The sequence below is a fragment of the Callorhinus ursinus genome, unplaced genomic scaffold (genome assembly GCF_003265705.2).
Source record: "Callorhinus ursinus isolate GAN/ISIS: 27379988/994484 unplaced genomic scaffold, GSC_fseal_2.0 scaffold79, whole genome shotgun sequence".
In the NCBI taxonomy this organism is placed as follows: domain Eukaryota; kingdom Metazoa; phylum Chordata; class Mammalia; order Carnivora; family Otariidae; genus Callorhinus; species Callorhinus ursinus.
The window spans coordinates 4,061,715-4,073,739 of NW_027397141.1; the positions used below are offsets into that span (position 1 = coordinate 4,061,715).

Consider the following 12,025-nt stretch of genomic DNA (forward strand, 5'->3'; position numbering starts at 1 on the left):
AGTAACACGACACAGTACTTGGGAGACATGCCCTGACATAACATCAGATTCCCCGTCAGACAGACGGGGTGTGTTACCCCGGGGTAGGGTCTGCCATGCGTGCGTGCGTGCGTGCGTGCTGGTAAAGAACGCGTTCACCCTTGGTCACGCGCGGCCTGCTCTGACCGTCCATTCACGTGCGAGCACTGCCATCAAGAGGTAAGGTTAGCACTGTCTTTCAAGTGTAGGGACTTCCATCAGGTTCATTTTGTAATTAGCTGATAATTATAAATAGTTTACGTATAGATACGTACGTTTTCTATAATCATGTATGTAATACATGTACATAATTAGAATCACATACTTCTTGCATATGTTCTGTTCCCCTATGTTTGTAAATTTAATGCCGCTATAATGGAGGGGTTTTGTTTCTCTTTTTCAGCCTGGAGATTTGAAAAAGAGAATTGAATCTCTTATAGACAGAGACTATATGGAGAGAGACAAGGACAATCCGAATCAGTACCACTACGTGGCCTGACGTGTCGGCCCGCTCTTCTCTCAGCGAGACGCCAGAATGTATCTTCAGAGCAGTGAAGCACTTCGTGCTGTTTCCAGGACTTCTGACACTGAGCCAGCACGGAGACTTTGGGATTCGAAGGAAAAGAGATGATTCTTGCATCACCCTTCACAAAGTTTAAGGGTTTGCAAACGGCGTATGTGTCTTTCCCTCCAGTCCTTCCTCTTAACTCTCTTTGGTGTTTAAATAGTTTCTGTTGCTCTGTTGCAGAATGACTTTGAGATTGGACAAGAAGCTATTGGTTAAAAGAGTGTCCTTTGTAAGATGGTGCTCTTGGGGCAGAAAGCTGAAGGTTTGGTGTGGTGCGTGTGTGTGATCATGAATGCACAGCTGAAAAGACCCCCCGTGCTGCATTCGCGGGCTGCAGAGGTGACTGGTGGACTCCTGAAGGCAGGCTCTCTTAGTTGACGGGACGCTTATTAGAAACGAGAGCCCTTCGTGGGCAAGCATTAGGAAGAAACAGTCGGTGTCAGACACTGGCTAATTGATTATGCAACCTGATACTGGCATCTGTTTGTTTCCTTTATTTTCCATACGTTTTAAGCTCTGATGACTGACTTTAGAGCGAGGTTTCTCGGTGCGACCTCTCCTGTGTGCCGGGACGACACCGGGTCGGGCGTACCTGCTACAGGAACCCATGCGCGTCTTTGTTCTACTTCCACTGAGTTGTTTGTGAATTTTCTGTTTAGGGGTTTGGGGGACGGTGTGTTTGTGTTTACTTTTCCAAGATTGCGTCTAGCAGCCCCTGTTTTTGCATCGGGGTAACTGCTGTTTGATTTGTTTAATTGCTCGAATAAAGTTTGGTTTGTTTTTACAGTCCTGCGCAGGGACGGCCATTGCTCTCTGTGCTGTGACCACTGTAAAAAGTTTTCTAGGAGACTTCAAGTCTTGATATTGTGAAGCAGAGGTTATTTTGTCAAAAGATTAAAAGGATTTTTTTGGCACCTGGTTTCATGTTGTGTGTGTATAGGTGAGGTTGAGCAGGGGACGATGATGTTAGTATGTAACTGTAACAAAGATACTTTTCTGGTAACGTTTAAAAGTACTTTATATTTTACATAATAGCATGTTTCATTTTGATTAAAAGCTACCAAAGGAATTTTGATCATGGTATGAGTGTTTAAAGCAATATTTTCTGGGATATGCCAAGTTTATATAATTTAATTTTGTGCTAAATTATTAAAAAATTTCTCCCTTTTTGAAACATGCTTGTTTAAAATATGACATCTTATGGGTTTCCATGTGAAAATCCTCACCCTTGAATTATCATTATTTCTATATTTGTAAATTTTCATTTGTCAGTTCTATAATATGTGGTCTATAAAAGACCAAATAGATTTCTACTTCTTAAATTCTACGTTCATTGTCTCTAGAGATTGTTAATCTTGTAATTTAATGTAGACTTAACTCTGAATAAAATTAGTTTAATTGACCTTAAAATTACATTAATAAAACTTGTGGTATGCAAACTACACATTCCTCATAACTCTTCAGCGACTTAAAATCCACATCCAGGACAGCAGGGCGGACGGGGCCACGCTCTCAGGAGTCGAGCTGCCCCATCCTCTGACAGATCGGGGGCCAGGGAGGGTGTTGTTGCAGTGAAAGGCCAACGCGGCCAAACAGGTGGTGTAGGGGACGTGAGGGGGGCAGGTGCTGCGAGACTGGAGAGGCGGTGAGCGCAGAAAATCCAGGAGAAGCAGAGAGGAAGCTGTGACCAAAAAAAGAACTAAGTTTTTAACAGAACACAAAATGAGCAGAAAAGCCAAAACATAATGGAAAGTCGTGTTTTCAATAGCCACAAAACAATGACAAAATTCCTAGTAGCAAACAAGGAAATATCCACATGAAAAGTGTGTTTAAATGACAAGGGAGCAGACGGAAGGCCTGAGGAAGGAGCGGAGTGGCTGATCTTCATTTATCTGCAGTGCCTGAGGACGCCACACAGCCCCTACCTTAGAACACAGGCCAGGTGATCCCGACGTCACAGGAGAAAAGCAGGTGGGCAGAAATGGCCACAAGTGGTTTTAAAACCTGTCCTAGCGCGGTATCAATGAAGTGACATGCTCTTGGCACGCAGCGGCCTCCCGGAACCAAATAGTCCACGACCCAAACGCAGAGGAGCGTGGTGCAACATGAGGGGTGCATCGTCGGGCAGGATCTGAATTACCACCTCGAGAAAACCACAGGTGGATTGTCCTCGACACCCAAATAAGTTCCAATGGTCAAAGATTTAAGTGTTAAATGAAGCCATAAATAGAAGAAGAAAACATGAGATACAGGTTTTTTTTTTTTAAATTCTCATTGGAAAAAAGTCTAACCGTGAAATAAGATACATGTATTTCTCAAGTGACAAGTGGCCTTCTGAAAGTTTACGTGGGGAACAGCGTCCCTGGGAGGTGCTGGATAGGACTCGGAGCACTAATTACGTGAGTGTGCATAGCGCTGCCGGTGGGCGAGTGGGCCGGCGGCCCGTGTGGCGTGGAGGGTGTCCGTGCCCCGGGTGAGCTTCAAGGAACAGAACGGGCCGAGGAGATGGGTGTGGGCGCGCCCGCCCACTGTCATTTCCGGAAAGGAGAAAAGCCACGGCTGGAGGCAGGGTGGACTCCAAGAGGTCACTAGGAGACACGTCGGTTCAGAGCTTCGCAGATGTTTGGGCACCATCGTGTGGAGAGGCTTCCCGAGCCAGGAGGGGCTGCCAGCCAGGTGGGCAGGAGTGGGGGCAGCCGGCTCCACGCAGGCTGGCCGCCGGCGGAGGAATCGTGCGTGTCCAGAGGGGACTGGGCAGAGAGATGGAAGGTGTGTGCTTCAGAGAAGCCAGGGTTCACGGAGTGGGGAGACTGGCCTGCTGGTGGCAGTGAGCGGAAGGGAAGCCCCCTACCCCATCTCCAGGCCCAGGGTGAGGGGGCCCCGTGATAGGACGGCCTGGAGGTGCTGGGCTGCAGGAAAGCAGGGCCTGGGGGGCAGTGGAGGTGGTGGGAGAGCCACGGGGACAGGGAGGCCACTGCCCACAGGCCTGTGGCCAACATCCCTGCTCAGCGCGCAGCCCACCTCCCCAGCCTCCCGCTGCTCCCGTGGGAACTGAAGAGGCCTGGCGGGAAGAACCACGCCTGCTGTAGACGTGGGGGCTGGGTCGGCAGAGGTGGGAGCTTGGGGAGTTCTGGGGCCATGGCAGGAAGCCCCGCGTGGCCGGCCGGGCGGTGATGTGGGGTGACAGTCTCTCAGCAAACGTACAAGCGTATCTCAGCTTTGGAGATGCCTGAACCTTTGACCCGACAAAGTCCATTTCCAGGCAATTACTCTGCGGCGTGCTGCCGCTCACTCCCGTGGAACCGCCTCTGGTGCCGTCTTATCACAGAATTCTCGGGTGTCCACCGGCACGTGGCAGTGTGTGCGCGGGAGGGAGTGCGCCACGCAGCGAGTGTGAGGACAGGGCAGCGTGGACTTAGCACCGTGTACCCGTCCTATTGTCTGAATTTCTGTCAAAGCAACGTTAAGTACAATAAATGACAAATTAAGAAAAACAGAGTGGCGCCCCCACCGGCCCCTGGCATGGGCCCCAGCTCACCAGACGCGTCATTTACTTCCTGGCATCGCGCGAACCTCCGTTTCCTTGGTCCCTAAATTTGCTGTTTCTCAAGAGAATCTACTGTGAACAAGAGGACATTAGGCCCTTGATACGTACTTGTGTTAACACTCAGACTGCACATTTTGTCTAAAAGCCGAATGCTCGTCTCCGGCGGTGGTGTCATGATCACCCTGGCCCCGAGTCTGCCAAGGGCGGCCCTGCACTGGCGCCCGGCGCACACACTGAGCATCCCAGACAGACCGGCTCCTTCCCGCGGTCCCTGCCGCTCAGAATGCACGTCCCGGGTCGCTGCGCTGAGCGGGCGGTGGCTTTGTGTTCTCCTGCCATCTACTGGCTCCGCTGACTGAGAAACGCCTGCCTCGTCCTGTCACCAGGGTCGGCCGTGTCCTGAGCGCCTGCCCTTTCCCCTGCAGGTCCCCTCACGGCCATGCCTGCCCTTCGGAGACTGCAAGAGAACGCACAGGTGATGCTCGTTCTGGATCCCTGTCTGCTCGTTTGCATAGAAAACTCTAGATTCCAGGCCATCTTCCTCAGAACTGTGAAGGCTTTGCTCCAAAAGTTTCCAGCTCTAAAGTCTACTGCCATCTTGTAGAACTAACCTGTGTTTTGGAGTTTTTTTCCCCACAAAATCAAAGTCTTCTATTCCTGAGTTTTGTGCTGCTGTCCCGCCAGGACTCACGGCTCAGTTCTGGGAGGTGTTCTGCCTACGCTGTGTCTTCCTGTCCCACCTTCTTTAGGAGAAACTCGTTAAGCACACGGACCACCAGGTGTCACGAGAAGCAGCAGCCACGGCCTCCCTCGCCCCTGCCCACGGCGCACTGCGCCATGCGTGCTTCTGCGCTGGACTGTCGTTTCTTGTTTTCTGAGTGCTCGATCTTAACAGTGGACCCTTTTGTGGCCACAGTATCTTCTTGCACCTCAGAGGCCCGGTTTCGAAGTTGTCAGGTTCTCAGGGCTGGTAAAGGGCCGGATGTAGGGAGCCCCGGCTCGGTGGGCTGAGCGTGGTCACTGCCGTGTCCCCCCCCTTCATCTGACTTCCAGTGTATGTCGGGGTCGCGGGGCTGGCCTCGGGACCCCCTGCTCCCCTGAGGCCCCAGCTCTGGTGGTACCGTCTGTCACTGGGGGCTGCACTTGTCTCCTCGAGGAGAGTTTCTCGGGCACATATTAGCCCTGCGTGCGCAGCATCTGGTGCACGGTACACATTCAGTAAACAGTGATGTGCATGCCGAGGCGCCGCTACGAGACGCGCATAAGGATTAGAGCCGAAGAAGGAACACAAGTGTGGGTGCCAGGAACCGAGGAGGGAGTTTGAGGGAAGAAATGGTCCCTGCACCGGGAGCTGGGAAACGTCCAGTTTTTGTGGCAACCAGGGGCTCTTTGCCCACTGCTCATGGCAGGGGCAAGGCAGCGTTTCTTCTGGGTGAGGACACGAGCAGGTGTGCAGACTGGGAGGAAGGGGCTCCGGAGTGTGTGTGTGTGTGTGTGTGTGTGTGTGTGTGTGTGTGTGTGTGTGTGTGTGAGCATGTTTGCATGTGTGTGTGTGCGTGTGCACACACGTGTTTGTGTGCACATATGTTTGAGTACGTCTGTGTGTGTGTGTGCATGTTCTTGCTGAGACAGGTCATTATGTAAACATAGGCATAGATATGGAGGAATGGCAACAGGCTGAAGACCTGAGCAGATTTGTAAGGATTTCTGTTACCAGTGATGTACAAGTCAAGGTCCGCCGCTTTATAGGCCGAGACCTTGCGTTTTACCATGGACGCGGTGTTCTGGGTCAGCTTCTCAGTGATGGAACATTCTGGAGGTGCCAGAGTCAGTGGAGAGAGAGATGGTTTCAGGCTGCAGCTTTGAAGTCAGATGGCCCAGGGGTCCAAGCCTGGCTCTGTCACCGTCCGGTGCCCCTACGAAAATTACCTAAATTCTCTAAACCTGGTTTTCTTGTCTTCTTGAAGGGGATAATGCTAGTTGTCTCGTGGGGTTGTTCTGAGTTACCGTGTACAAAGGTACTCCTACTCCGTACCGCCTGCCACAAAAGGGTTAGTGGGGTCAGTGCGCATCACAGATGAAATCTGCCCACAGGAGGGCAAGGAAGTGTGGGAAGGGAATAAAGAGCAGAAATAAAGTGACCCAAACACCCAAGAGACAAAGATTCCCAGGCCGAGAATTAAGACCAGCGTCCCCATCATCCACGAGACAGGCAGTGGTAAATAGAAAAACACACATGGGGTAAAATAAACAATGAAAAATGATGTCCCACGAAAACTGATCAGGAAAGCTGGAGTGGCCTCATTCGTACCAAGCAGCCCTGAGGACAAGGAGTACTCCCAGGGACGAAGAGCCCACTTCAGAAAGAGAAAGGACACATTTGTCACCTTGAACCCTGACTGTGCAGGCCTCTAGTAACAGAGCTTCAGGATGCACGGAGCAAAACCTGACAGAGCGGAGAGGATCAAAGGGAGACAGACAAATCCATACTTGTGGTCAGGGGCATCAACACTGTTCTTTCAGTACTTGATAAAATCAGGAAAAACCCGAAATGTGACTGGCCAATTACGGAGTACCGCACCAATGGCAGAACATTCTTTTCCAGCGCCCAGGGGACATGCATCAAGGGAGGCCTATGGTGAGACATCAAACTAGTCTCATGTTTAAGAGGATAAAATTATACAGAATATGTTTTCTGATCACAAATCAAATTAGAAATCTAACAACGATAACTGTAAATTACTAAATGTTTGGAAATTAAGCAATACACTTTTTTTTTTTAAGATTTTATTTTTAAAGAATCTGTACCCCCAGCGTGGGGCTCGAACTCATAAACCTGGGATCAAGAGTCTCACGCTCCCCTGAGCCAGCCAGGCATCCCCAGCAATACACTTCTAAATAAATAATCCAATAATTCTAATATAAATAGATAATGTAAGTACACACTTTTAAGTAACCCATGAGTCAAATAAAACAAGGAAAATTAGAAAATATTTTGAGTGAATAGGAAAACATGTAAAAGTTTAAAGAAAAATAGCTAAAGAAATGCTTACAAAGAAATTTATAGCTTCAAATGTTTATATTAAAAAAGATGAAAGGTTTAGGGGCGCCTGGGTGGCTCAGTCGTTAAGCGTCTGCCTTCGGCTCAGGTCATGGTCCCAGGGTCCTGGGATCAAGCCCCCCATCGGGCTCCCTCCTCCACAGGAAGCCTGCTTCTCCCTCTCCAGCTCCCTCTGCTTGTGTTCCCTCTCTCACTGTGTCTGTCAAATAAGTAAATAAAATCTTAAAAAAAAAAAAAAATGAAAGGTTTACAGTGATGTAAGCCTCCACCTTCAAAAACTAGAAACAGAAGAGCAACTTAACCCAAAGTAAATGGAAAGAAATAATAAACGTGGAAATTAAAGACCTAGAAAACGAGCAGATAGAGAAGACCCACAAAACTGATAAGCCTCTAGCCAGACTGGTTGAAGGAGAGGAAACAAAAATTCTCGATACCAGGAGTGAAAGGACACGGTTACAGGTCCTTCAAAGAAGGCTGCAAGTCGGTTTATGCCAGTAAATTCTACAGCTTAGCTGGCACGGCCAAATTCCACAAGATTCACAAGCTGTCCAGATGGACACAAGAAGAAACAGAAAATAGTTGAATTTGTCATTCTAAATCTTTCCACAAAAAAAAAAAAAAACCTCCAGAACTGGAGGTGTACTGGTGAATTCTGGAGGGTGTACTGGTGAATTCTATTAAACTTTTAGGGAAGAAGCAACACCAATCTTACAGTCTTTCAGAAACACAGGAGGGAATGAGTCCAGCATTACCCTGACACAGAAACCAGACAAAAATATTACAAGAAAACAACAGACCAGCCCTTCACCAAATATTAGCAGTTTGAATCCAGCAATATATAAAATCAGTAATACACCAAAACCAAATGAAATTTGGTGCATTAGTGTAAGGTTAACATTTGAAAATCTAAAAAAGAAATAAAAACATATAATCATCTGAATAGAAGCAGCATTTGATGAAATTCAACACTGTTGATTTAAAAAACAACTCCCAGCAAAGTAGGAATAGAAAAGAACTTCCCTAAGCTGAGAAAGGACATTTACAAAAGATTTAAGTTGACATTATGCTTAATGTAACAGACAGAAAGCTTTCCCCCTGCGGCTGGGATGGCGCGGAAGGAGCTGGTAGCCACTGCGCTAAGACAGGAAAAAGAAAGAAAACGCATACAGGCGGGAGGGAGTTTGTAAAATAGTCTTCTTTCACACATGACATGAGCATGTGGGTAGAACAGATGAAGAAATCTACAGAACTGCTACTAGAGCTGATACGCCAACTTAGCAAAGTCACAGAAGGTCGCTAAACAAAGGTCCGCTGTATTTCCACATTCTAGCAACAACTGGAGAATGACATTTAAAGGTGCAGCCCCATTCACAACAGTACCTAGAAATGTGTGGAATACTTAAGGTACAAACTGCACAAAAACATGCACGCTGGAAACTACAAAGTATTGCTGAAAATTATTTAAAGAATAAAGCAAACGAAGAGCTGCATCACGTCAAGGTGTCTGCTTTCTCCAAGTTGGTATGTGCGTTCAATCCAGTACCCGCCAAAATTCCAACAGGGTTTTCCTTTACAGAACAATGATGATAAGCTCATCTTAGAATGTATATGGAGATTGAAGGAGTTAAAGCAACTTGTAAAAGAACAGCTGGAGAGTTCACTCTCCCTAGTTCAGAGACTTGCTCTGAAGCCAGAGGCAGACACAGAGATGAGCCGATGGAGCGGGGAGTGTCACGGCACGCCCGCCCGTGCACCCGTGTGCAGCTGTGTCAATTTCAGTGAAGGTGCCAGAGGAACTTAAGGCTAAGTCTTTGTATCAGAGAGCTATCTACCTATGGGGGTGGTGAACAAATGAAATCTACAGAACTGCTACTGACTTTTATCTCACACCATCCACAAAATTTAATTTGATCATAGGCCCAATTGTAGAAGCTAAACCATAAAACTTCTAGAAGAAAACAGGAGAAAATTGTTAATAATGTTGGGAAATGCAGAGATTTCTCAGGACATAAAAAGCATGAGTCATGAAACAAACATCTGATAAGTTGGATTTTAATTAAATTTAAATTTTACTTTTTGAAAGATACTATTAAATAGCAAGCCACGTCATGGGAGAAAATACAGTACTGGGAGGTAGCACATTCAGAATATATTTTTTAAAAACACTTAGAATTCACAAAAATCAATAAACCATTTTTAAAAACTAGGACAAAGTTTAAACAGACACTTAACCAAGGAAGATACGTGAATGGTGATGCACACGAAAGGATCTTTTCATCTTGCTAGTCCTCAGGAAAACACAAACTAGTCACGAGAGAATTACACGGCTATCAGAAAGACCGTTGATACCAGGTGTCGACCAGGACGTTGGTACGGATGGAAAAGCGTCCGACAGTTTCTTCTTAAACATGCATTCCCTGATGACCCAGCTTTTCCACTCCGACATATTTACCCTAGAGAAATGAAAGCCTTGTCCACCCAGTGATGTGGTTTTGATTGTTCACCGCAGCTTAACTGGTAACAACCCCGGTGTCCTTCTGCAGGTGCACAGGTGAACTCCTGGTCTTGCAGCGGGATCCACCCCATCCTCTCTGAGCACCACCCTGAGTTACAAATGTTGAACTATCTCTGTGTTGACTTCAATTCCCGCTGTGTCTTGCACTATTAGGAAAGGGCTCTGGTTGACCACATTTCACTTCTCAAACAAGCATAGGCCCTAGGTAACACCACCCCCGACCCCAGGGCCCACAGACCACGACCAGGTGAGCGTGTCACTGGGAACAGGAGCTTAACTGAAGTTACGCGGTTACTCCTGCTGCAAATGCCTTGGGACTGGGTGAGTTACTCTGCTTTCCAAGAAAGTAAATGTTTTGGTTCTTTTTTTTATGAGAGGGTTCCTTTTTCATAACCATCTAAAAGGAAGACTGCCGTGGTTGGAGTACCTCAAGTAATCTCTGGAAAGGAAGTTGTCGGAGATGTGCACGAGGCAGACGCGGAACCTTTCAGTGGCTTTATTTTATTTTAAACAGCAGAAGAGTACCGGCACCCCACGTGTCCTAAAGGAGGGCTGGTCTTCACAAGTGCTGCGTGTGACAGGACTCACGCTTCCCTCCCCACTTGAGAGCACACGTTTCACTTGAAAGTTGAGTTTCCTACTTTGCTGACGTGTTCCTAACTTACCCTATAATTTACACTTCTACACTTTTCCAGCCACGATTTACTTGCCTTTTGTACCATTAATAAACCAAAATAAATATTCCTGAGGTAAACGGGTAAGAGAACTGGGAAAGAGAAGTGAAAAATCTTGTCTCCTGGTAGTAAACGAGAGGAGCGGGGCACAGACCCAGCTGTGACCGTGAGCGGCACCGCGGAGCGCCCCGCCTCCTCGCAGGCCCAGTGCTGGCAAGCCTCTCCTTTCTGCGGGTGTCTGCCAGCTAGTTCTTGGGCAAAGGAAAAATGACGGATACCTTGCGCGAAACAAAAATATGAACAAATGATCCAGCCTGTGTGATGAACGACCAGGCCGACGAAAATGTCATGCCCCTTAACGGTTGCTGGTGGGGGTATAGACTGCCAACATGTACTAAACACTATTGCTTTTTACTTAGTAAATTTACTGTTTGCTTCCATGGCTGTCCATCTTCTGAGTCTTTAAATACACGCCAGTTCCAGCACCACAGGGTCTTCTCACCCACCCACCCTTCTCCGTATTTCTAACTTCTTTCTTCACAGGGAGAAACCTGCAAATTACGATTATCTGCAAAACATCTACCCCTTTTTCAACACCGGTAAGCATACAAAGTAGTTTAAGAACTGCCAGCTCCTGCCCCAGGGATACCTGGTTGAGAACGGAGCGCTGGGGGCTGGCAAGGGGACGTGCACGCCCCGCCCCTGTCCTCAAGTGCAGACCCAGCGGGAAGTCTGACTGTGTGTTAGAAGCTGGAGGGGAGGGAAGGGAAGCTGGACGAAAACGACAAGACGAAGACAAAACTTACTAAAAGCTCGCAAACGTGACACGAAGGGGGGAAGCCCCAAGAACCCAGGGCTGTGCGGTGAGTGACAGTAATCCACAAATCCATCCTCCTTTCCGGAGGAGCGAGCGGTGACGGCCTGGGGCAGCAGGACCGAACGAGAAGGGAGGCGGCGCCGGGAAGCTCCGCGTTTGCAGAGCCGTGCGGGCGAGGGGCTGCGGCCGGCCGAGAGAAAGGAGAAGACCCCGGGAGCCTCCGGGCGCCGCAGGGGCTCGGGGAGCCGCGAGCGAGCGGGAGGGGCACCGCGGGAAGGCTCTAGAGCGGGGAGACCGCCGTCTCCTTCCGGGGGCACGTAGGGTTACGCACGCTGTACCAGCGCTCCCGACCTTTCTCGACAGACGACGCCCCTCGCCGCGGCCCCACACGTTCCTTTAGGGGGGTGTCACCGCTGGCGCCTCTGAAGCCCCTTCGGCCAGGAGTTCGTCTCGCCTTAAGTTCCGTCCTCCGAGGCGTCGCTGGTCGGCCTCAAGCATTCGACCCGCCTGTTCCAGTCGTCCCCGCCTTCCGCGCCCCCCGTCCAGCCCCCTTGCGGATCCGCGGCCCGGGGGAGCCCCGTCAGAGGGCCCGGGGCCACCCGAGGGGACACGGAGAGTGCTGAGGCCCTCGAGGGAGCCCCCGCTGCTCTCGGGCGCGCCCGGTGAGCGCCGGCCCCACTGCGTCCCTGCGGGCAGCGTGTCGGGCCGCGGGCCTCGGCACACAGCCGCCCTTCTCCGGGGCGCGCCCGGCTCCGACTCTGGCTGACACGGGGAGGGCCGCCGGGGGACCTCCCCGCCCCGCGCGCCGGCTGCGCCCACTCTCCG

The 12,025-nt window shown here is 49.5% G+C and overlaps 1 protein-coding gene across 2 annotated transcripts in view; it reads left to right on the forward strand.

The window, feature by feature from the left end:
• The window catches only part of CUL4A (cullin 4A), a 41,921-nt gene extending 39,893 nt beyond the window's left edge, over positions 1-2,028 (forward strand). For both annotated transcript variants that reach the window (XM_025874547.2, XM_073887446.1), the window contains one exon: positions 422-2,028. In XM_025874547.2, coding sequence (XP_025730332.1) covers positions 422-517 — 96 coding nt within the window. In that variant the 3' untranslated portion in view covers positions 518-2,028. The remainder of the gene's footprint in view (positions 1-421) is intronic.
• Positions 2,029-12,025: the final 9,997 nt, after the last annotated feature.